Source organism: Cannabis sativa, chromosome 6 (assembly GCF_029168945.1).
Source record: "Cannabis sativa cultivar Pink pepper isolate KNU-18-1 chromosome 6, ASM2916894v1, whole genome shotgun sequence".
In the NCBI taxonomy this organism is placed as follows: Eukaryota; Viridiplantae; Streptophyta; class Magnoliopsida; order Rosales; family Cannabaceae; genus Cannabis; species Cannabis sativa.
This window is the reverse complement of record NC_083606.1, coordinates 14,441,711-14,464,415: the sequence shown is the minus strand read 5'-3', so window position 1 is coordinate 14,464,415 and position 22,705 is coordinate 14,441,711. Positions and strand designations below refer to the sequence as shown.

The 22,705-nt window shown below is 32.2% G+C and overlaps 2 protein-coding genes across 3 annotated transcripts; one reads left to right on the top strand and one right to left on the bottom strand.

Annotated features, from left to right (window-relative positions):
• The first annotated feature begins 10,461 nt into the window (after nucleotides 1-10,461).
• LOC115725338 (uncharacterized) lies at nucleotides 10,462-13,495 on the top strand. 2 transcript variants are annotated; one of them, XM_030654823.2, is made up of 6 exons: nucleotides 10,500-10,726; nucleotides 10,827-11,163; nucleotides 11,791-11,953; nucleotides 12,438-12,637; nucleotides 12,783-12,956; nucleotides 13,093-13,495. In XM_030654823.2, the coding sequence occupies exons 2-6, from the start codon at nucleotides 10,918-10,920 to the stop codon at nucleotides 13,177-13,179; spliced, it is 870 nt and encodes a 289-aa protein (XP_030510683.1). In that variant the 5' UTR covers nucleotides 10,500-10,726; nucleotides 10,827-10,917; the 3' UTR covers nucleotides 13,180-13,495. The 2 variants fall into 2 exon arrangements, with proteins under 2 accessions (XP_030510682.1, XP_030510683.1); XM_030654822.2 differs by having other exon boundaries at nucleotides 10,462-11,163.
• Nucleotides 13,496-14,912: 1,417 nt separating this feature from the next.
• Nucleotides 14,913-16,123, bottom strand: LOC115695731 (calmodulin-like protein 5). The gene has a single exon (XM_030622804.2). It carries the CDS (start codon nucleotides 16,113-16,115, stop codon nucleotides 15,147-15,149), a length of 969 nt encoding a protein of 322 aa, XP_030478664.2. The 5' UTR covers nucleotides 16,116-16,123; the 3' UTR covers nucleotides 14,913-15,146.
• Nucleotides 16,124-22,705: the final 6,582 nt, after the last annotated feature.

Below are 22,705 nucleotides of genomic sequence, written 5' to 3'. Positions count from 1 at the left end.
GGATCGATTGACGAAGTCCACTCATTTTCTGCCAGTTAAAACAACCTATTCAGTGGATCAATTGTCAGAGTTGTATGTTAAAGAAATAGTAAGGCTTCATGAGGTACCAAAGTCTATAGTTTCGGATAGAGATCTGAAGTTCACCTCCAAGTTTTGGCAGAGTTTGCAACGAGCAATGGGTACAAAACTAAAATTCAGTACAACATTCCATCCTCAGACAGATTGGCAGTCTGAAAGGACGATTCAGATATTGGAGGGTATGTTACGAGCTTGTGTTATGGATTTTGAAGGCTCTTGGAGTAAATATCTACCGTTGATAGAATTTTCATACAACAACAGTTATCAGAGCACGATAGGGATTGCCCCCTATGAATTGTTATACGGTAGGAAGTGTAGGTCTCCCATTCATTGGGATGAGATAGGGGAAAAGAAATACCTAGGTCCAGAATCAGTGCAGCGGACCAATGAGGCAATTATGAAAATTAAAGCTAGAATGCTTGCCTCTCAAAGTAGACAAAAGAGTTATGCGGATCCAAAACACAGAGATGTTGAGTTCCAAGTAGGGGACCATGTGTTTTTACGAGTATCTCCAATGAAGGGGATCAAACGTTTTGGGAAAAGAGGAAAGTTATGCCCTAGGTTTACAGGACCTTTCGAGATTCTCGAGAAGGTTGGTCAAGTGGCATATCGATTAGCTTTGCCTCCAGCTCTTTCAATAGTTCATAACGTATTCCATGTCTCTATTTTGAGAAAATACGTTTCAGACCCTACTCATATACTTAGTTATGGGGACCTTGAGCTGCAGCCAGACATGACATACGAGGAACAGCCAGTACAGATCCTTGATAGAAAGGATAAAGTCCTTCGAAATAAGACCATATCCTTGGTCAAAGTACTCTAAAGAAACAGCAAGGTGGAGGAAGCCACCTGGGAATTAGAATCAAATATGAGAGCCCAGTATCCGGAGTTGTTCAGGTTAGATTTCGAGGACGAAATCCTTTTAAGGGGGGGTAGTTGTAAAGACCGCTTAGTTTAAATTTGGAAATTAGCAGATAATTAGGGTTTAATTATGAAAATTATTTATTGATATTTAAATAATTATTTATGTTGATTTATTTGAATTCAGAATGCATTTTGTATGTCATATAGTGAAATTTTATAATTTTACATTTTCGGTACCCGGCAACATGGAACACGGTGTATGGCTCAGTTGAATCACAATTTAGTATTTAGTATAGCGGGGCGATATAGTTAGACATTGGGAATTTCGGGATTGGTTGGGAATTTAGAGTTTCCTAAAATACCCTTAGAACCCCTTCTATGTCATTTTAGTGTGGAGGGGCAAAATGGTCATTTTACCCCATTTGTAGTTTGTCCTTTTGTGGACCATGTTTCACTTAGTAAATGTGATTTTAATTAATTCTTGGTTGATCATTTAGTTAAACCTACCCATGTTATTTCATTTTACCAAAAATTTAAAGAAAAGGAAAATTTCAAAATCACTCTTTCTCTCTCAAGCTCTCTCTTTCGACCACCCTTAGAGCAGCTAGGGCTTTTGATTTTGCTCCCTCAATCCTTTGTTTCCAACAGCTCTTTGTGTAATCCAAGCCAAGGTATAATCTCTAACAACTTTCTTTGTGTTTTCTTGAGTTGTAAGAAAAATATGATAGTTTGCATGCTTGGTAAATTTGATGTTGTGGCTGCTGTGTGTGGTTGTTGTTGTTTCCTTGGGCTTATTTATGTTCAGATGATTGGATTTAAGCAGGTTGTGGTGGTTGTTAGTTGATTTTATTCAAGTTTGGAGTTTTGAACTCAAACTTTGGTTTTAAGAGTGAATGTTGTTTAGCTTGCTGTTCTTGCTGTTGTGTTTATGTGATGTTTTCTGTAGTTAAAATATGGCTATTTAGAGTGATTTGAGCTGGTTTGTTAGCTAGTTAGTTGGATGAGCAAGCTCTGAGTTTTTGAACTCAAGCTTGACTCATCAATAGTGATTTTCGTATTGGTGCATGAAGCTTTGTTTTGTTGCTTTAGAAATGATCTTTAGGGTCTAATTAGTAGGTTTGGAAAGTTTGAATTGGTTTGGGGTTGGATTGGTCGAGTTATGATTTTTTGAAAAATTCCTGCACTGAACCGGAATTCCGGTTCGGGGAGGCCTGTAGGAACCGGTCTACCGGTTGGCTTCCAGGAATTTTTCCCAGAACCGGAATTCCGGTTGGGGAACCGGTCTACCGGTTGGGGGCAAATTTGGGAACCCTAGTTTTTCCCATTTTTGTGTTATTTAGGGTATTTCCATGTTATTTATCGATAGGGAAACTTTTAGTTTCAAGTTTAAGTCCCCGGGAAGTGATTTAGCATGTCACTTATCAGTGTTGTGATTAATGTGATTTAGGAGCCTGTAATTCGCCGAGCAATATTGTTCCACTCAGGTTGACCGGCACACTTGAATTCGGAATCGAGGTAAGATTAGTATAACAGTATGCATATGTATATACATGTTTAGCGTGCATGTTAGGAAGCTTGTTAGATTACATTAGATATGTATGTTGGCTTCGTACCATCCGACAGTATCACATCGGTACGGCTAGAGTATGACTAGCGTATCGAGTATAGGCTGATATTATGGTCGATGGTACCGTACTATTTGACCGTATCACATCGGTATGGTAAGAGTATGACTGACATACCGAGTATAGGCTGATACAGTAACACATCGGTACGGCTAGAGTAGGACTAGCGTACCGAGTATAGGCTGTTACTATGTCAAAAGTACCGTCGTACGAACGTTCGAGACTCAGCACCGTGTGAGACACGGGGATTAGGGTTGTGGTCAGGGGTATGGGCGTCTAATCATAACCCAGGATTTATGTATGTTATATGATTTATGCTTTTCTTAATGAGTCTGTCGACTAACAGTGCTACGTTTATGTGTAGGTAAGGGCAAGGCTAAGGCCGAGGAACCGTGAGGACGAGCAGATGAAGGTTGTCCATGTCGGGGCGGTTAGGCCTGGAGCATACGATCCTCGAGACATCAAGGCTTTTGTAGTTAGTCGCTGGGCGACAAATATTTTGTATTGAATAGTAAACTTTTTGTAAAGTGTTTTGTAAATGGGATCCCAAAGTATTTTGTATGCTATATTACAAGTATTAAATTAAATAAGCAAAATTTTAATTAATCACGTTTTTCATTAACCTCGTTGATTAGCAACGAGCTGCACAGTACATTAAAAATCACGTCAACATGCCTATGCTAGTTAGGGTGTTACAATAGTCTTAAGCGAGATAATGATAAAAACTATTGAACTGATATTGGCGAGACATGCGTCTACCTCGGAAAACATAGTCAAAAAGAAGATATTTATTTGTTCGAGTAGAATAAATACAATCACATACGGTAACCTCAGATTACATATAGCGAGACAGTCATCTTGCAATATTAACTCAAATGAAGAGACTTAACGAGGCGAACTACTTGCCAACACTTAGTATTTTTTCCTTACTAAGATGGACAAGGAGGATAACTCTGGTTAGGCGAGATACCATCTTCCAAGTCAGCAATAGCTGTCTAAAGGATAAAAACAGATGGTGGTTGGGTAGTTATTAGATATTATCGCACATGTGATTAAATGAAACGTGGGGATTGTTCACGTTTCATGAATAGTTATATTTGAATTGATCCCAAAAGAATAACTGTCAACCTATACTCCTATAAATAAGGGCAAACCCCACAAGAAAAGTACTAAAAAGTTGAGAGATAAATACTATCATTCTGATATTGTATTTTGTACTCAAAAAATATCATTAATAAAAAAAACTCGCGGAGTATGTAGATTTTAACTGTAAAACCACGTAAAAATATCTAGAGTTATTGATTTCTAAATTATTTATTATTATTTCTGTAAAGTATTTATTACATAAAGGCTAATTAATTTTGGTTAACAAAAATCTGCGTTAACAAAAGGCAAAGGAGAAAATGAAATGCCTTTATTGCAACAAAACAGGCCATTGGAAACCCCAGTGTCCTAAGTTTTTGGCAAAGAAACAAGGTATTTCTAACTTTGTTGTGAATTCATGTATTTTAGAGAATTATTATCCCCTTGGGTTATTAATTCTAGATCTACCAATCATGTTTATGTTCAAAAAAAGAAGTTTGAATTTCAAATGTCATTTGAATAAAAAAAAAACTCACTATCTAAATATTATATTAGAAGAGTTAAGAATGAACAGTTAATAGCTAAGATCCCAGGAGTTTACTAAAGTCTTCTTATTTCAGCTCCATCTGCTTAGACTTGGATTGTTATCCTAGCGAGTTAAGATAGATAGTTAGACAGAAGTGTGGAGATTGTCCAACTTAAAGATGAAGCTCGTCTTTTCTTTAATTTTTGAATTAATTATTTTATTTATCAAAAAATTTAGTTTTAATTATTAATTTGGGAATTTTATTCCCTATTTTATATTATTGCACACAATTCATTGTTATATTTTTGAGAGTATTAATATAATTTTTTCTCTTTAAAAGAATTTTATTATGAGTTTCTTTTATGAAATTGATCTTTATATTCTATAACTTGTATGCCACTGCCGAATTATATTTATATGTTTATCATACTTTTATGTGTTTTTATTTTTATTATTTATACAAAATCTATGGTATATTAATCTCTGTAACGAGATAATACCGCATAAATACTTAGATTTTAAAATTAATGTTTATGAATGATTGTCTATTCTTAAACAATTATTAAGATTTTAAATATTAAAAGATCTTGTGATCTGATAGGGGTGGAAGAAGTTATGGATATATACAATTAAAAGATCTTTTACAATGATTTCTAGATTATATCCAAAACAACACAGAATCTCTGTAGCACATAGGGGTGGAAGAAGTTATTAATATATGTAGTTCAAACAACTTTTACATTGAACTCTAGATTATATTTAAAACACCATAAAATCTCTATGGCACACATATTTTAATTAGACATAGATATAATATAATAAATGAACTAGCAAACTAGTAGAAATTATTCTTGATCATGTATCTGTTCTAATATATATGTTACAATAGTAAATTGATACCACTGAAGCCCCTGGACATGGAATCACAATACCTTATCTTAGTGGGAGGATTTTCCATCACATTATTATATGGATGATACTAGTGACAACCTGCTATGATATGTTCAACAAAAGAAACTTTAAAATTGAACAAAGGAAAATTAATCTAACCATTCATATGGATAGTAATAACTTATCAGAATTATGAGGATAAGAAAGAAAATTTTGCAATGTCTATTCGAAAGACTCAAGCACAATTCCTAATCCTTATGAAATATTTTATGGTATCTCTAGTGATTACTTAATCTCAAGCAAGTATTTTACATTAAGGATAATACTAGAATACTATGTTGATGACTTAGTCTAGAAGGAACTTACTGTTTCCAAATTAAGATAAAATGGCACAATAAGATGTCCCTAAGTACCAATAGTAAGAGGTTATACGCACACTCGTGTATGCATTAAACCAGATACCTACTGCTGAGTGGGAGCCATCAAAGATGGAATAAAACAAGGAACATTGGGAGATAATCAAGAAAGAATATCTAAACGTGACCTATATGTTAGATGATAGGGGTTTATTTATAATCCTTATATCTACACTAACTCAGAACTTAATATCAGAGACGGTGGTTACTCTGGGGTGGAGAAATTATTCTAGAAGGATGTAAAAACCCATCTATAATAATTTAGTTCCAATCAGTTGTTTTTGAAAGGCACTAGAAAGTTATTCAAATTGAAGAAGGTTCTTGACTATTTTAATCTCTATTCCATTTTTGATAGAATTAGAATTGTGTCTTCTGTACATTCAAATGCATTTATTAAGCAGTAAAGAATTCAGTATCCCTAGAGGAGTAATACATATAGAAAAATAATGTTGCATAATATGAACACAAAGGAAATAATGATGGAGAAAGTTATTGCTTAGTATAACCTTCAGTTCCTGTTATTTGGGTATAGTCAAACACACTACACTTGATGTGGATATCAAGACAATGGATTGAATGAAATGCACTTTTAGATTTATGTTAGTGCAAGTGAGAGTTTATTGGGATTTTATGCCCTAAATAAAACTTATTTCAATATAATCTTATTTGTTATCAATAGAAAATTAGAAGTCATTTAAGTTAACATGTTATTTTTTATGATTATGGTTTAATATACAACTTCTAATAAATCTAGAACATATAGTTATTCACAATTGTCATCACAATGGAAGGTAATTGCGATTATATGCTTCAAAGTTTTGTCCCATGATTTATCAATGCACTGGATTTACATTGACGTGATAATCAACGAAGTTTACTTACACCTTGGATAAGTGGTATATCCTTTTCAGGGTATTGGTAAAGTACGCTAGTATTGGATGTATGGAGTATACAATGGACTGGACCGATATTGAACTTGGATAAGATATCATAAACTTACTGTTATATCTTTCTAAGTCAATATCACTTAGTTGATCTTAGATTAATAGATCTTAATCCTGAGCTGGTTAGGCTCTAGTTTAACTGTGTTATTTGTGTTCTTTGAGTTGTTCGTTAAAGCTGACCAATTGGATCCGCCCAATACTTACATTTTGGGAACATGGTAGTACAACTGAGTGGGAGCTTATAGCTTCTATATTGACATAGAAGTGAAATGATGATTTTCTTTGAGCTTGTCTTAATAGAGATAAATGGAAGAGCTCTTATTTTAGTAATTATATTGGTAAAGTAAAATATTATTAACAGGAAGCTAGGTATTTTAAGGATAAACTACGTTGAGGGGTAGAACGGTAAATTTGTCCCTACTCGATGTAAATCATCTATACAGGATCTTTGATTATTTAGATTATAATAATGGACAATTAATAGTGTATCTATATTTGGAACATATAGAGCGTTTTATATAATTAAAAGTGCAATTCTGAATCTATAGTGGAGTTACGAGATATTAATAAGTTAGAGAATTTACTAGATAAATTTTAGAATTACTTATTGGAAGCTTGATTATATAGGTCCATGGTCCCCACACTAGTTGAGATAATATTGGCTTGTAGACTCAGTTAATTGATTTTAATTAACAAATTAGAATTCTAAATTAGACTATGTCTTATTTGTGAATTTTTACTAAGGAATGACTTAATTGAGAAGAAAGAGGCTTTAGGATTTATTTGTTAATTAAGAGACTTTATAAGGTCTAATTAATAAATAGTTAAATGAAAATTTTATTTGATAATTAGTTATAATTATTAAATAAATAAATTTGACATTTTTAAGTTTAAAGTTAAAATATGTCATTTGTGAAAGAAACAATATGTTGTTATAAGAAAATTGCGAAATTAAAATTAGTGGGGTCCACATGAGAGACCAACCACTTAAGGTATTTTAAGCCATTTTATTTATTTATTTTTTTTAATTTCATATAATTTAAAGCTTAACCTAGAAGAGAAGAAAATATTTATATATGAGAAGAGAGAAGAAGAAAGAAAGAGAAAGTGAATGAGAATTGTTTATTTCAATGGGGTGAACCCCAATTTATACAAAGAGAATTTAAGAAAAAAGGAAACTAAAAAAAAATGAATGTTGATTACAATTAATGGTAATAAATAAAAAATTTGGACATCTACATAATTATTAATATTTATAACTAAGAAGAGGTTTCAATGGTTACATTTTTATTGTAACCATCATGGTTACATTTTTGTAAGCCATTGAATTACTATTAAATGGTTGTGATTAATTTGAAAGTAAAATAAAAATAAATAATAAATAACTTATAACCTGAAAGTAACTTAATAATTTATTTCCTTATAAAACTTTAATTAAGATTAATTATATTTTAAAATTAAATTAATTATAATTATTAATTAATTTTTTTTGTAGTTTATTACTATATAAGGATCTTTAAGCAATTTATTTTTTTGCACTTAAATTATTTAAAATTTTATAGCAAAACTTTTTATAATTTAAAATTATACACATATAATTTCATAATTTAAATTTTATTACACTTGTAATCTCAATTTTAAATTATTACACTTAATTATTTAATGTTTTTATTTAAATATTTAAAAAGTAAAAAGTGAAATAAGTTGAAGAATTTTTTAGAAAAAAAAAAATTGCTACACTTGTTATCGATTGACTAGCTTGAGACCTCATACTTAGTTCATCTAATTGTAACAAAATAATTAAATATCATTTAAAAATAATTAATTATTTAAAAATTTATTATAAAAAGAGAATTTTAATTTGTGTAGAAAGAAGTTTAATTTTTATAAAAAAAATAAATTTTATTGTTAATATTATAATTAAATGACTTAATTGTTAAAATAATTAGATTAATGATTTAAATATAAATAAAAAAATTTATTTATAAATATTAATTGCTAAAAGAAGTTTTGTTAAAGATTTCATTAATTATTTTAAGAAAATAGTTAATTATAATTAATTATTTTAAGAAAATAGTTAATTATAATTAATTAATTCTAAAAATGAATGTTTACCTATTAGTAACCTGCTAGTCAAAGAAAAATGTAACAATGATGGTTACAATAAAAATGTAACCATTGAATAGTTACCCTTATAACTATTGTTTATTTCTTATTATTGTTACATTAATATTTTTTAGAAATTTAATTTTTTTTATATTATATTTAGTTATAACTTTTAATTAAAATATAATTAATTGTCTAATTGTAATTTTGAATAGATGTATTGATTAGTACAAAAATTAAATTAAAAAAAATTACAAAAATTAACACCACCAGTGGCTTAATTCTCTTGTTTATGACAAGGTTGGCGTTTTCTTACAAGACCCGAATCTTTGGTTTCTCGCATTTTCAAAGCTCGTTATTTTCCTATTGGTACCTATCTCTCGGCCCCTCTTGGAGGTAATCCTAGTTTTGTTTGGCGAAGTGTTTGGGAAGCTAAATCTCTGGTTAGTGCGGGGGTTAGATGGAATGTGGGTAATGGCTCTTCTATTTCTGTTTTGAATGAGCCGTGGCTGCCTGATCCCCATCAACCTTTTGTTACATATACACATCCGGCACTTCAGCAAGCTTGTGTGTGCAATCTGATGTCAATGGACAGTAATTCGTGGGATGAAGAAATTCTAAAGGATTTGTTTGATGACAGAGAACAACGGCTTATACACCAGATACCTCTGAACTCAAACCAGTCAAGTGACATTCTCTGCTGGTTTCATGAGCCGACTGGTGTGTATATGGTCAAAAGCGCATATCGGTTACTTCAATCTTTGAAAGGGCTGTGTGATGAGATAAATGCTTCAGCTTTTTGGAAAAGTTTGTGGTCTTTAAAGATGCCTCCGAAGATAAAAAATCTGATGTGGAGGGCCGGTTCTAATTGTCTTCCAACACTTGCACAACTTGCAACGAAATGCGTCCCGGTGAATACAAGATGTCCCTTGTGTGAGGAGTTTGATGAGTCAATTTCTCACGTGTTACTTACCTGTAGAGTGGTAAAGCAAGTTTGGGAGAGAGTAGGCATCGGGACATCATTGGCTGCTGCAGGGACAACTTTTCTGGACTGGTGTATCCTCATTTTCAAGACTTTGACTGCAGAAAAACAATGTCTTGTTGCTGCACTGTGCTGGGCAGTTTGGGGAGCTAGGAATGATGTTGTTTGGCAAGGGAAACCGATTAATATTTCAGCAATAGTAGCTTCTGCAAAAAGCTATCTTGATCAATGGCAAAACACTCAAAAAACTCAAATTGAGTCATCTTGGTCTGATCTTCAAGACTATGATGGGACGGAGCGATGGATTAAACCACAGAATAATAGTATCAAGATCAACGTGGATGCGGCTATATTTGAAGGACAAAATCGGTTTGGGGGTGCTATTGTTATTAGAGATCATAATGGTTTTTTAATTGAAGGCCATACTAAATTGCACCAAGGCAACATTGCTCCTTCTGTAGAGGAGGCTTTGAGCTTTCGGGAAGCCTTAAGCTGGATCAAAGATCACCAATCATATCCCGTATGGGTGGAGACCGACTGCCTTCTGGTCATTCAAGCTTTAAGGAGCTCGACTAGATTGACTTCTTATTTTGGTTGTGTGATTCAGGAATGTAAAGCCATTTTGGCTAATTTAAGCAATGTTTATTTTTGTTTTGTTAAGCGGTCAGCTAATAGAGTCGCTCATGAGTTTGCAAGGGCGTCTTTATTTTATCTTGATTGTACTTTCAGTATGGGAAACATCCCTACTGAACTGTTGCCTATTTTGGTGACAGAGTCAGAAGGTTAATAAAGTTTAATTTTCCTTTATTTTTTTTAAAAAAAAAAATAAAATTCTCTTGTTTATGAACGAGTTGACATAAAACAACAGGCAATAAAATTAATACACGTGGTTTCCAATTTTGACTCCCGATAAAACTTGCTTACTTGGCATAATTTAACAGGTCCTTCATCCAACCAAAGCTTTTATTCTTGGTTCTCGGATCTTTAAAACGGTGACGTCTTAAATCCTAGACCGGACCCCAAAAATGGCGAAAGGGCCTCTCTCGCTTCTCAGTCTCGGATACCGATCAAATCCCCCAAATCCCTCCTTTTCCCTATATTGAATGGAAGCCCTAATTTGTTTATGATTCGTATTGGGAGAAATTTGTTTGCAATCTGATCATTATTGCTCAAAGATACACAAATTTGAGCCCTAATTTCGATCGATTTGGGTGAGAATTTTCAATTGTTGGATCTGAACTGGAACTTCGTATTCTATTTAGCTATTCTAGGGTTTGATTTTGAAATTTCGTTGGCGCGCTGTATGAACAGCACGTCAAAATTTTAGGATAGGGATCAATCGCGCTGCAAGGAGTAGAGAGGGTTGGGGGGAGAAGAAGCCACCGATCGACGGAGGCGAAACATGTCTGCCATAGTGTGTGGGAAGAGATCCATTTTTGAAGAGTTGCCCACTACGCCTTCAGTTTCTAAGAGAATCAGATTTTCTTCTTCTTCAACCTCTCCTTCGTCTTCACCTGCCCGTTTTTCTCCTCCGAAATCTTTCTCTGTCTCAGTCTCAGCCTCCAACCAATACCCCTTCGGAACTTCTTCGCAATCCCTTCATTTCATTGATTGTCTAAAGGGGCTTTTCCCGGATATGGACCCCCAGGTTTGCCTTCGAAGTTTTCTTTCTGTATGATTTTTTCGTCAAATGTGTAAATGTTCAGTGATTCAATTTTTTTTTTTTAATTTTTTATTTACATGTTTGTTTTATGAATGAAATTGGGGGATTTCGTATCGTTTATTGTGTTTTTTTTGGTGAACCCATATGGATACATTGGCCATAAAAATCAGGCTTCAAGTTACGTTGGATTGCACTCAAACCTCGTTGAGCTCCATCTTCCTGCTTTATTGCTTGCCCTTAGAGGGTTTAAGTGCTAATTTATTGTTAGAAGTTTTGTGTTGGGTGTAGTTTGCAAACACAACTCTTTCAGTTTCGTTTCTGGCTTTGGCTTATTCTTGGTCAAATATATGTATGTATATGTATGTATATATATTGTTATTGGGTAATTCTGGCTCATATGATTGATAGGCTGTTATTTAGAATTCATCCGCATTGCTTTGGAGTTAATATATGTTCTCTGTATGGAATCTATTCGACTTGAATGTGTCTTTCTAGGTCGTCTATAAATTTTTTCCCTTTCTCTTGATATTTTTTATCCATAGTGTATGAAGTATCTTGTAGATTTTTAATTTATATGAAAAGTTTCTGACAATTGGAATTTTATCAATCCAGCTTCTGGAGAGAGCAGTTGAAGAATGTGGAGATGATTTGGATTCAGCTATTAGAAGTTTGAATGAGTTACGATTAGGATCTGCTTGCCAAAATTCAGGCTCTGCTGCAGGCACATCAGATGTAGCAGCAGCAGCAGAAGGAAATGTTCAACAACAATCACAAGGTAAATTGAAAGCCTTGTGGCCAAAATCCTGGAATGATTACATGGGTGTTTGGACTCATTGGACTTTAACTTTGATTTGCGTGAAAATATTTATTTATATGGCATTGGACAGAGGCGTGAGCTATTCTTTGGTAGGGCAATACTATAATGAATAGTGAATATATTGATTGACAACGAAAAAGAACTAGTTAAATCAAAAGGGCTCAAGAGATTTCTTTAATGCAGGGAGAAATTTTGTTGAAATTTGTAGGTACCAAAATGGCTGTGATATCTAGTGATCTTTGTATTCTTCTCTCTTTATCAATGATCAACTCTATGTTTTTTTTTCTCTATCTTTTCTTTACTGTCTCCTTTTCTTCTTATTTTAATGGAAATTGTCAGTAATTAGTTTCCATTATTGAGTTATGTTCGCCAAGTGATTTTAAAAACAATGTTGTTGTTATCAATGGAATTAATGAAACATGAATATTCTTTTCACTTGCAGTGACAATCAATGGAGTTGTTCCAATTGGGGAGGAAAATCTTCCGAAGGATGGCGCAGATTGGGTGGAGCTTTTTGTTAGAGAGATGATGACTGCATCTGACATGGATGACGCCAAAGCTCGTGCATCAAGAGTGCTCGAGGTTTTGGAGAAATCCATCTATACACGTGCAAGTGCAGAAGTGGCCCAAACTATCCATCAGGTTCTAAATTATCTTTGTGATTTTATCTGTTGCCTGTACAATACTCTAATACAAAAATTTTTTATCTTCTTCTGTTGCTTAGAAGTTGTTGGACCATAAAAATTTGATGTTAATCTTTCTTATGTTTGATTTTAATTATTTGTAGGAAAATGTTGTGTTGAAGGAACAAGTAGGTGTACTTATGCAGGAAAATGCAATTCTTAAGCGAGCTGTGTCTATTCAGCACGATCGTCACAAAGAATTTGAAAATAAGAACCAAGAGTTGCAGCAATTAAAGCAACTGGTGTCCCAGTATCAAGAGCAATTGAGAACACTGGAGGTTTAGCTCACGACAGCCCCTAACATAAACATGTTTTTTCCTTGCTATGATAATTTGTTTATTTATTCAATTATGATAGGAATGTTATTATCATGCAATAATTGGATTTACTAATTGATATATGCTGCCCAATCAGGTGAACAACTATGCACTAACCATGCACCTCAAGCAGGCTCAGCAAGGCAACTCCATTCCCGGGCGATTTCACCCTGATGTTTTCTGATGTCCTTGTAAATTGAATTTTTTTGGGTAGATAAGCAGGCTGTGCTACTAATCTGAAGGGCACCTGAAGCCCTTGACTGCTATGTACTCATCGTTTGTGGCCATATTAGCTTCCGGTGGAGTGCCCTTTTTATGCGGCAAAGATAAGCACCGGACCAAATACACAAAATTGCATATGAACACTTAATTTATTTTTGTTTTTTACCTCTCTTTCTCGATCTTTGATTGTATTATTGTAAGGAACCTCAAAAGGAAAAAAAAGGAATTTGATTGTATTTACATACATTAATAAATTCTCTTAAAATTGCATTTTGAAATAGCGATATGGAGTTTCTCCAGTCTAAATATTACATATCTCCATTACATATCTGCTCAATTTTTTTTTTTTTTGGATGAATCTGTTACCATGACTAGAAGTATTTTTTATATTTGGGGAAGGGATTCGAATTTGAAACTTTTTGAAGAGGTGTCAAACTATTAGGATATGAGTATCTATAAATCCTCATTTAGAGTTATTTTGTATTCAACTTTACAATATACTTGGAGTTAGACAAACACTCAATATTGGACTAAGTACTTTTGTCGTGTTCTGTGAGGTGCCTCTTACCTTATAAGATTAGTTTTTGGAAAAACTCATAAAAGAAGCGAACATAAGAATAAGGAAACACCAAGTTTTCTTTTGCACATGACCCCAATTTAAAGCACTTGGCAAATGTTTCTATCTACTTTTGTGGTTTGCTTTATACTCTTTTCTTACACTTACTTTTTGAGTCTTTGGGTTAGTTTCTTTTGGACTTAGCTGCACAAGTTAGTGAAAAAAAAAAAAGTAGGGTTTGCTTATAGCACATTTAATTTACACTAAATAGAGATTTTATATCTTAGATTCAATTTAATCGGCAAACCTGTAGATTGAATGATTATTTTAAATTGCTTACATTATTTAATATTAATTAAAAAATATATTTTCTTTTGACATAAGCAATAACAAAATAAAAGAAATTAGTGTTGTTTTATGTTTCAAATATCAAATTAAAATAAAAAATAAAAAAAATTATAAATTCAAAAAGAAAAAATTATATATATATATAAAAAATATTTAATCTTATTTTAATTTATATTTGTATTATATCTATTAAATTTTTAAATTATATTTTTTTTACATTGAATTAGTTATATACATAAGTACAAATATTCGTATTTTACGGAGTAGATTAAATCTCCAAAATTAAAGTAGATTTAATTATTTATGAACATCCAAAGAAAGTGTATTGTATATCATTATCCAAAGTTGTATATGTGCTAAAAACTTGGTATGGGTTTAGTACATACAGCTAACATTGCCAACGAAGCTCTGTACTGTAAAATAGTTATATACCTTCCCAAAAAATTGGTGAGGTAAAGCAGACAATAGGCAGACCCATTGGTTTGACGACACATATTTCGAGGTCAATTCACACATCTTGGCCAGATTAGACATATGCTTAGCATTTGTTGAATACAAAAATTAAATAGAAAACTAATACACATGATCCAATAATTCATTGACTAAAGTGTAAAAAAGTGGTTTGTTGGTTATCATTCCTCATTGCTGTACAACCAATATGTATATAAATATTTTTTTTGATTTAACATATATAAATAGTTGCTACTTGCTATATTGAACTGAATATTTTTTATCACACCTATCCTTCTCTTTGACTTTAATGAAGATTAAAGAAATTTGCAGGGGAACCCTTTGTAGAAACTTCAGCCTACCATTGGTTTCAATACATAACATATATAAAATCACACAACTTTTGCAGTTGAAATGAAATAATTACAGAGAAATTGGTTTATGACCACTGACTATTGGATCATTTTAAACACCTTAGCTTGTAAATGTCTGTTAGAGAATGAAAGAGAGAGAGACAGAGATGACTTGTAAATTATAATAAATAAAGCTTGTAAATTAGTTTAGAGAAAGTACTTCTAACAAGAAGAGGGTAAGAGAAGCTGGCCTCCACTTTTCATCATGCTCTTGAACTCTTCAAAGTTTACCATTCCATCTCCATCCATATCAACCTTCTTAATCATCTCTTTACAATTCTCCATCTTTTTCCCTTCTTTCAATCCCAAAGAATATAAAATAGAACCCAACTCCTCAACAGAAATCCTCCCATCTTTATCTCTATCAAACACATCAAAAGCCTCCTTTAAATCCTCTTCATTTTCAAATAAGCTTTCATTCCCATTCACTTCATCTTTCCCTTGCTCACCACCAGTCATGGACTCACAAAGCAAACCAAACTCTTCAAAGTCAATCAAACCATCTCCATTAGCATCCAATTTTAACACCATTTCTTCTACCTCTTTCTCTGTCATGAAAATTCTTATGTTCCTCAAAGATTCCATCAGCTCTTGCTTTGTTATGAACCCATCACTGTTCTTATCAAAGGTGGAAAATACTTTTCTAAGCTCATCCTTCCTGTTGTTGTTGACCATCTTCTTCTCTTTGTTGGGAGATAACAATGATTTATCAATTGAAGTTTTTGATGAAGCACTAGTACTTCTACCACTACTATTAGTTGAGATGAACAAGGATTGAATCCAAACATAGATTTTCTTGGTGGGAACATAGAAGTACAAATTAAATAAACCAACAATGAACAATATGACTAGTAACAATATATGTAAAACCATTTTTTTTCTTTTTTTGAATAAAACCAAAGAAGAAAAGATAAGAAAGAAGAAGAAGAAGAAGAAGGGAAAGGGGAAGAAGAACCTAAGGTAGAGAAATTTTTGTCTGGTTATGAGAATTTTATGGGAGTTTAATGAATAGTTTAGAGTTAGAGTTAGAGCATCATTTGATGGAAGTTGATACGCGGTTTTGTGTTGTACTTTTGGTATTTTTTTTTTAACCCCACAAACCGCGTGAACTGTAATAACTAATGACAACATCTTTTGTCAGAGTAGTCTTTAAGTATTATAAAGCACTATATATATACCAAAAAAAGAAAAAGAGTATATCAATTATGCTTTTTGTGCCTTTTGTTGTGGTGTGTTGGTTACTACTACTTGTTACTTGTTACAAATCATCAACTCACTTGTCAGTTTTCACTTCTTTGTTTTATTGGCCACTCCTCATCTTTCATTCTCTCTATATCTTAATTATGCTTTAAATATTAATAAAGATATTCCATCAAAAAAATATATTAATAAAGATAATAAGGAATTGGAACACTTTTTTTTTTCCTCTTTCCATTTCAAAAATAATAAATTAATAATGAGGATAGTTGGTCTTGGTAGATCACAAATTTTGTTGTGGTAGAATATAAAATAGAATAATAATACTTGGAAAAAAAATCATGCAAATAGTATTTTTAACTCAAAATCATTATATAATACGCCTGGCCTCCGATCCATGGCTGCCTCATCCCGGCCACCGACGACCACCCACCACCCCGACCATGCACGACCACTGTCCGAACCACGCACCCACCCACCACCCCGACCACGCACGACCCTCTCTCTCTTCCTCTCTCTCAAACTGAAAAAAAAAAATCCAGGGGTCAGCGAGAGGGAGAGAGAGGGTCGGGATGATGCAGCCATGGATGGATGATTTGAGTTTTTGATTTTTTTCAAATGGGAGGGGTATTTGTGGGATATTAGGAATGTGGTCATATATGACCAATATTATTAAGTATGCATTTAGGGAAATTTTTTTTAAGATTTTTTAAGTATAGAAAATTTTAATAGGGCTGGCCTCCAATCCATTCTAATATTTTTTTCCCTCATTCAATCTAATTGAATAAGTAATTAGATTTTGAAAATTATCATCCCATCCGATCTAATTAGACCTCAAAATCTAATCTAATCAAATCCAATTCAATTACTAGTTGGATTAGATCGATTTTTTTTAATTGGATATCCAATTACATATCCAATAATATTAATAAAAAAATATCAAGAAAAATATGTAAAAAAAAACTAAATATCACTATTTATTTCAATTTAATACTCTATAAAAATATCATTGTTACAAGTATAGTGCAACTATTAACTTGAAAACTTTCCTTGGTAACGAGGACATCAATGTTTGACATGTGGCATGAAGGATGATGTTACGGAGTTGAGTAGACACGAGTTATAGCAGTCGATCTGGGAGGGGACTCTAGCCTTGCGCCCAGGTTGACTTTGAGATCTCCGGGATGGAAGTTTAGACTTCAATAACTTGAATCCAACTCACTATCTTTCATTATTCTGTACCATGAAGACATGGAGCAATCTAATCCAAGTCCCAAGACTTGAAATTACACGAACCTACAACCCAGAAGCCAACCTGGACACCTAGGGTTTCACCTAACGCCCAAGTTGACATATCCAACTAGGGTTTCAATTTTTGGGACTGTCTTAGTGCAAAATGGTCAAAACTTGTATTGGAATATCAACTAGACATACCACTGACATATTTGAGGCATTAGAATCAGAATCGGAGCAAGTTCATTTTCAAGCACATCACTTTACTAAAACTTATTTTTTTTGAAAATGAAAAATATAATAAGTCTGAACCCTAGATAACATTTAGCATTAATGAGAAAGAAAATATTTCATACATTTTCACAACTCAAGCCTGTAAGCCTTGATTATAAATCCAAAACTTTAAGAATAGAGGTAGAAAAATAAGAAGAAGTATGGAAGGGTTGAGAGGAGTACCATGAAGAAGAATGAGGCTTTGACTAATTGATTTGCAGAGGAAAAATAAAAGTATGATAGGTTAGGGTTTGATAAAAAATCATGCACTGAAGAGTATGAGATATCATATTATAATAGGTTTAGGTTAACTAATAATAATACTGCTAAAATATTATTAAATCAACAAATATCTTATTTTTAAAATTTAATTGTAAGCTCTCTATTTTGTAAGTTTAGGACTTCATTTTGACCTAGAAAACTTCCAAATTATGATATAATTATTTCTTAAAAATATATAGATCCTTGAATTATCTTTCTAAGGCCACTAGAATCACCTCAATCGGAGTTATAAAACTCCAGATATGATCAGTTTAGTAAAACAATTTTAATCCTGCAACTTTATCCAAACTTACGAATTTTTTAAACATTAATTCTATTATAATGTTATTTAATGCTCTGATACAATGAATTAAACTCACTAAATAATTTATAAGCCCTAATAGATTTTATATTAGGCTTTAATTAAGTAATTATCCTAATTTATAAAAATACCATAATTTTACCTTGACACTTAATACAATTTCAACTATATTTAGAAATTTGTCAATACTACTCTAAGAAATTATCTCTATTCACTACCAGTAGAAATAAATAAAATAATTATTCTCAAACAAATTGTACAATAAATGAAATTTAAAGTATATGTATATTTTTACCAGGTACTACACTGTCCATGTTTCCTTGCTCAAATCATACTAAGGATAACTGTTGGAAAATTATTGTGCTCCAATAGAAATATTAAACCAACAAGATTACAACTCAATGACAAATAATACAAAGGATAAAAATATAGATTAAATAATGTTACACATGAATAACAATATATATATTATATATATAAATTAGAGATGTGAGAGCAATCTCAACACCACATACACCACAAGTGTATAATAGGGGAATCACAAAACTTGAACAAGGTTTTACACCTTTGTCCAAAAGCTTATTTCCCCCTACCACAAGCACTTAGGGAAAAGAAAAGAATGGAAATAGCTTTCTGGATTTATCAAGCCTTTAGTGTTTCTAGCAATGTGCTCTCTTGATAGAAACTTCTACTTTTCAAAGTAAACTCAAGACCTCTATTTATAGTGTTTTGAGAATCACATTTGAAAATCAAACCCTTTCATCACATGGCTGTTACCAACACATTAATTTGTGTTTAATGGGATAAAAACGTTGGACAAGAGAGTTAGAAACATGCTCAATTAATTTATGTATGTTTATGAACGTTTTCAAAAATCTGGTTCCAGATGTTCGAAAACAACCATAAAACAACATACAAACAACTATTAAACAACTGTTTCCTGAGAACTCAAAATGTAACTCCTCTCCGAGTTAAATCATTTCCCAACGTCCCAATACCAATTTAAATGATATAATTGAGTATTGTAACAGTTTCTAACAGCTAGAAACTTATCCCATTAATTCCATAACTCCCATATGTAACAACTCACATAATTACATATTTATCAATTGTGATTCTTAAGTTACAATCTATTTTCAGATTTGTAACTCCTCATATGTTACAATTTTATGTGTATTATTATACTATATATGATATAATATAATCTCCAACACATAATATATATTAATCTCATATTAATATATAATATGCCACATTTTAATCTTCATTATATATTTGTTAAATAACAAATATATAACAATAACCACCGGCAAGCTGCTATCCCCTCCCTGAGTTGAGTGTAACCAACAAACCACTCATGTTACCAATATCTGTTCCTGCTACTCGGCTTCAAAAGTCCCATGACACAGTCACCAAGTAAGTTTTAGTACAGTGGTTATTGAACAACCCAAAAAACGCTACACGAGAACATTTTGATTCGTTGGTGGACATGTACAAGCTGCATAACCTTGAGGACAAGGTTAGTTTAGGTGATGGGAGTAATGAGTGAAGCTAACTTACCAAGGCCAGTTCAGTTAGATCCCAAAGAAATACAAAAGAGAGTGGAAGATTGGGATTGTGGCTCATCCAAACTCATAGAAGCCTCTACTCCCAACAACAGAACATGAGAACGGAATGCTCCTAGCACCAGAGAGCGAGCCAAGCCACGTTCATTGAGGGGTTTCTTAATGAAGCTTGGATGTTAGTGCGTGTATGCTGAATTTTTTGTTAGAAATTTGTTAAGTTTTTCCATTAAGTATATAAGAGGATTTTGTAATTTTTTTAGAGATTATCATGAATGAATTGAGCAGTAGAATTGTATTTTTTTTTTTGAAGATTTTCCTTGTCACGAAAAAGGCATGTCCTAACAGTGTGGATAAATATATATTTCTTATTAAATAAATGCCTGTGTAATAGAACGTGTTGTGCTTTTACTGGTTATTTTTTTTAAAAAAAATGCAAAATAGAAACTATTAACTACTAAAAAAATTATTCAGATTAAAAAAACTACTGAAGAAAATACAATCTAAACATTTGCATTGAAAAAAATAGCTTTAAAACTTTTTAAAACAATATATTAGTTCAGAATGTACAGTGAAGTGTTATTTCTCTGCATAAATATAATTAAATGAGATTGTGTATATTTATTCTACTAAAACTTCCTATCTTATATTTCGTCCACACGGAATCAACAAAATCTTCATTGAATAAAGAAAAATAATTCAAAGTTCAACTCATTATCTATACACAAAAAGTATAATAGAATTTGTCACCCTAAATAGTTCGAAGACCTATTTATAAATATACCATTTTCTAAACGATGAGGGAGAGATACACCAACTCTTTCTCTTTTCTTTGTTGATACAAAAATTATTCATGTTTTATATTAGAAAGATGGTTGGCATATTTTATTCTCATCATCCTCCTCACTTTCAAAACAACACTAAACTAAACAAATTCTGAAGACTTATTAAACTTGTAGAAAAAGCTAACAAATTTTCCAAATATATGATTAACATTCATTAACACAAAAGACTTATTCGTATTTTCTAAATTATCTTACTATAAAATTAGATACATAGAGTAATACAATGTTGTCAAGTTTCCTCTAAAATTTTAAATGTAAGTATAATTATTTGATATATATACTAATTAATTTGGACTTCATCACACTACAAAAAACTGCTAATTTTAGTGACAACTTTTTAGTTACAACATAATTTTTATGAATAAATGTAACTTTTAGTCACAACAAAATGTTATTTGTGACTAAAACATAGTCTTTAGATACAAGTTGTCACTAATTTAGTTTTAGTCGCAACAAGTATTGTGACTAAAAATACATTTAGCCACAACAAATTGTAATTTTTGTGACTAATACTTTTTTACGACGGACCTTTCAGTCACAACATAGGATTAATAAATTATAATTAGTCACAATTTTTTCACTTTTAATCTCAAGTTTTGTTGTGACCAAAAGTAAGATTTTTTGTAGTGTCAACATCTTTAAAGGATTGTTGGAAATTATTTTACCAGGATCTTAGATCTACTCACACGTATGTTGATTAACACCCTAAATATGAACTTCTAAAACGATTACGAAATAAACACATATAAAGTATTAGAAACCTTACATTGGGTGCAGCGGAATAAAATGTCTCCTTCCGTTCAGATCTCTAACCCTTGTATCCTTTCTGTCGCAGAGTATTATCAAGATATGAACCTGGATCTCTTTCTCTCCTTCTTTAGTGCTGAAACTCCTTCTTGTTGAATGTCTTTCTTCACGATCTTCCTCACTATGATTGAGGTATCACTTGCTGTGTGTGGGCACTACTCTAACACTAAGTGATTTCAAAATTTCAAGGAAGAAGAAGAGTATGAAGTGGCGGCTAGGGTTTAGAAAGTGAAGGCTCAGGTTTTTCTCTGAAGGAAAGTGTGAAAGTTAAGTGTAAATTTCCTGAAGCCTTCACTATCTATTTATAGCATTCCACTAGGGTTAGGTTTGAATTATTTGACATTAAAATAATGAAAATATCAGATGATAAACCCTATAAAAGTGGCCGGCCTTGGCTATGTGGATTTGGGCCTCACTTTTTGCAATTTTGCAGTTTTATCATTTCTGCATCTCATTTTCTCAAAAACGCCAATTTTCAAATTCAACCATTTAAATGCCAATTCTAACTATTTAATAACTATAAATAATTATTAAATAATATTGTCATTTATCATATTTATTAATTGAACCATACAAAGTATCATAATTAACAAATATGCCCTAAAAACTCTTTCTTTACAATTTCGCCCTTACTTAGTGAAAAATTCACAAATAGACATAGTCTAATTTGAGAATTTATAATTGATTAATCAAAACCAATTATATGAGTCTTACAAGAAATATTATCTCAACTAGTGGGGGGGGACCATGGGTCTATATAACCGAGCTTCCAATAAGCAGATCAAGAATTTATAACCTAAATTCACTGACTTATTAATTCTTCGTTGAATCCACGCATAGAACTTAGAATTGCACTCTCAGTTTATAGAATGCTCTATATGTTCCACCATATAGACACATCATTAGTTATCCATTGTTATAATCCTAATTTGATCAATGATCCTCTATATGAATGATCTACACTGTAAAGGGATTAGATTACCGTTACACGCTACAATGTATTTTATCCTTAAAACACTTAACCGTATAAATGATATTTCAGCTTATGTGAAATGAGTACTCCACCATTTATTTTCGATTGGTCAAGCTCGAAGGAGATCATCCTTTACTTACTATTCGCCAGATAGAAGTTATAGATTCCATGTTTATGTTAGTGCTCCCACTCAATTGCACTACCGTGTTCCTAAAATGTACGTATCACCCTGACCCAAAAGTAGGCTT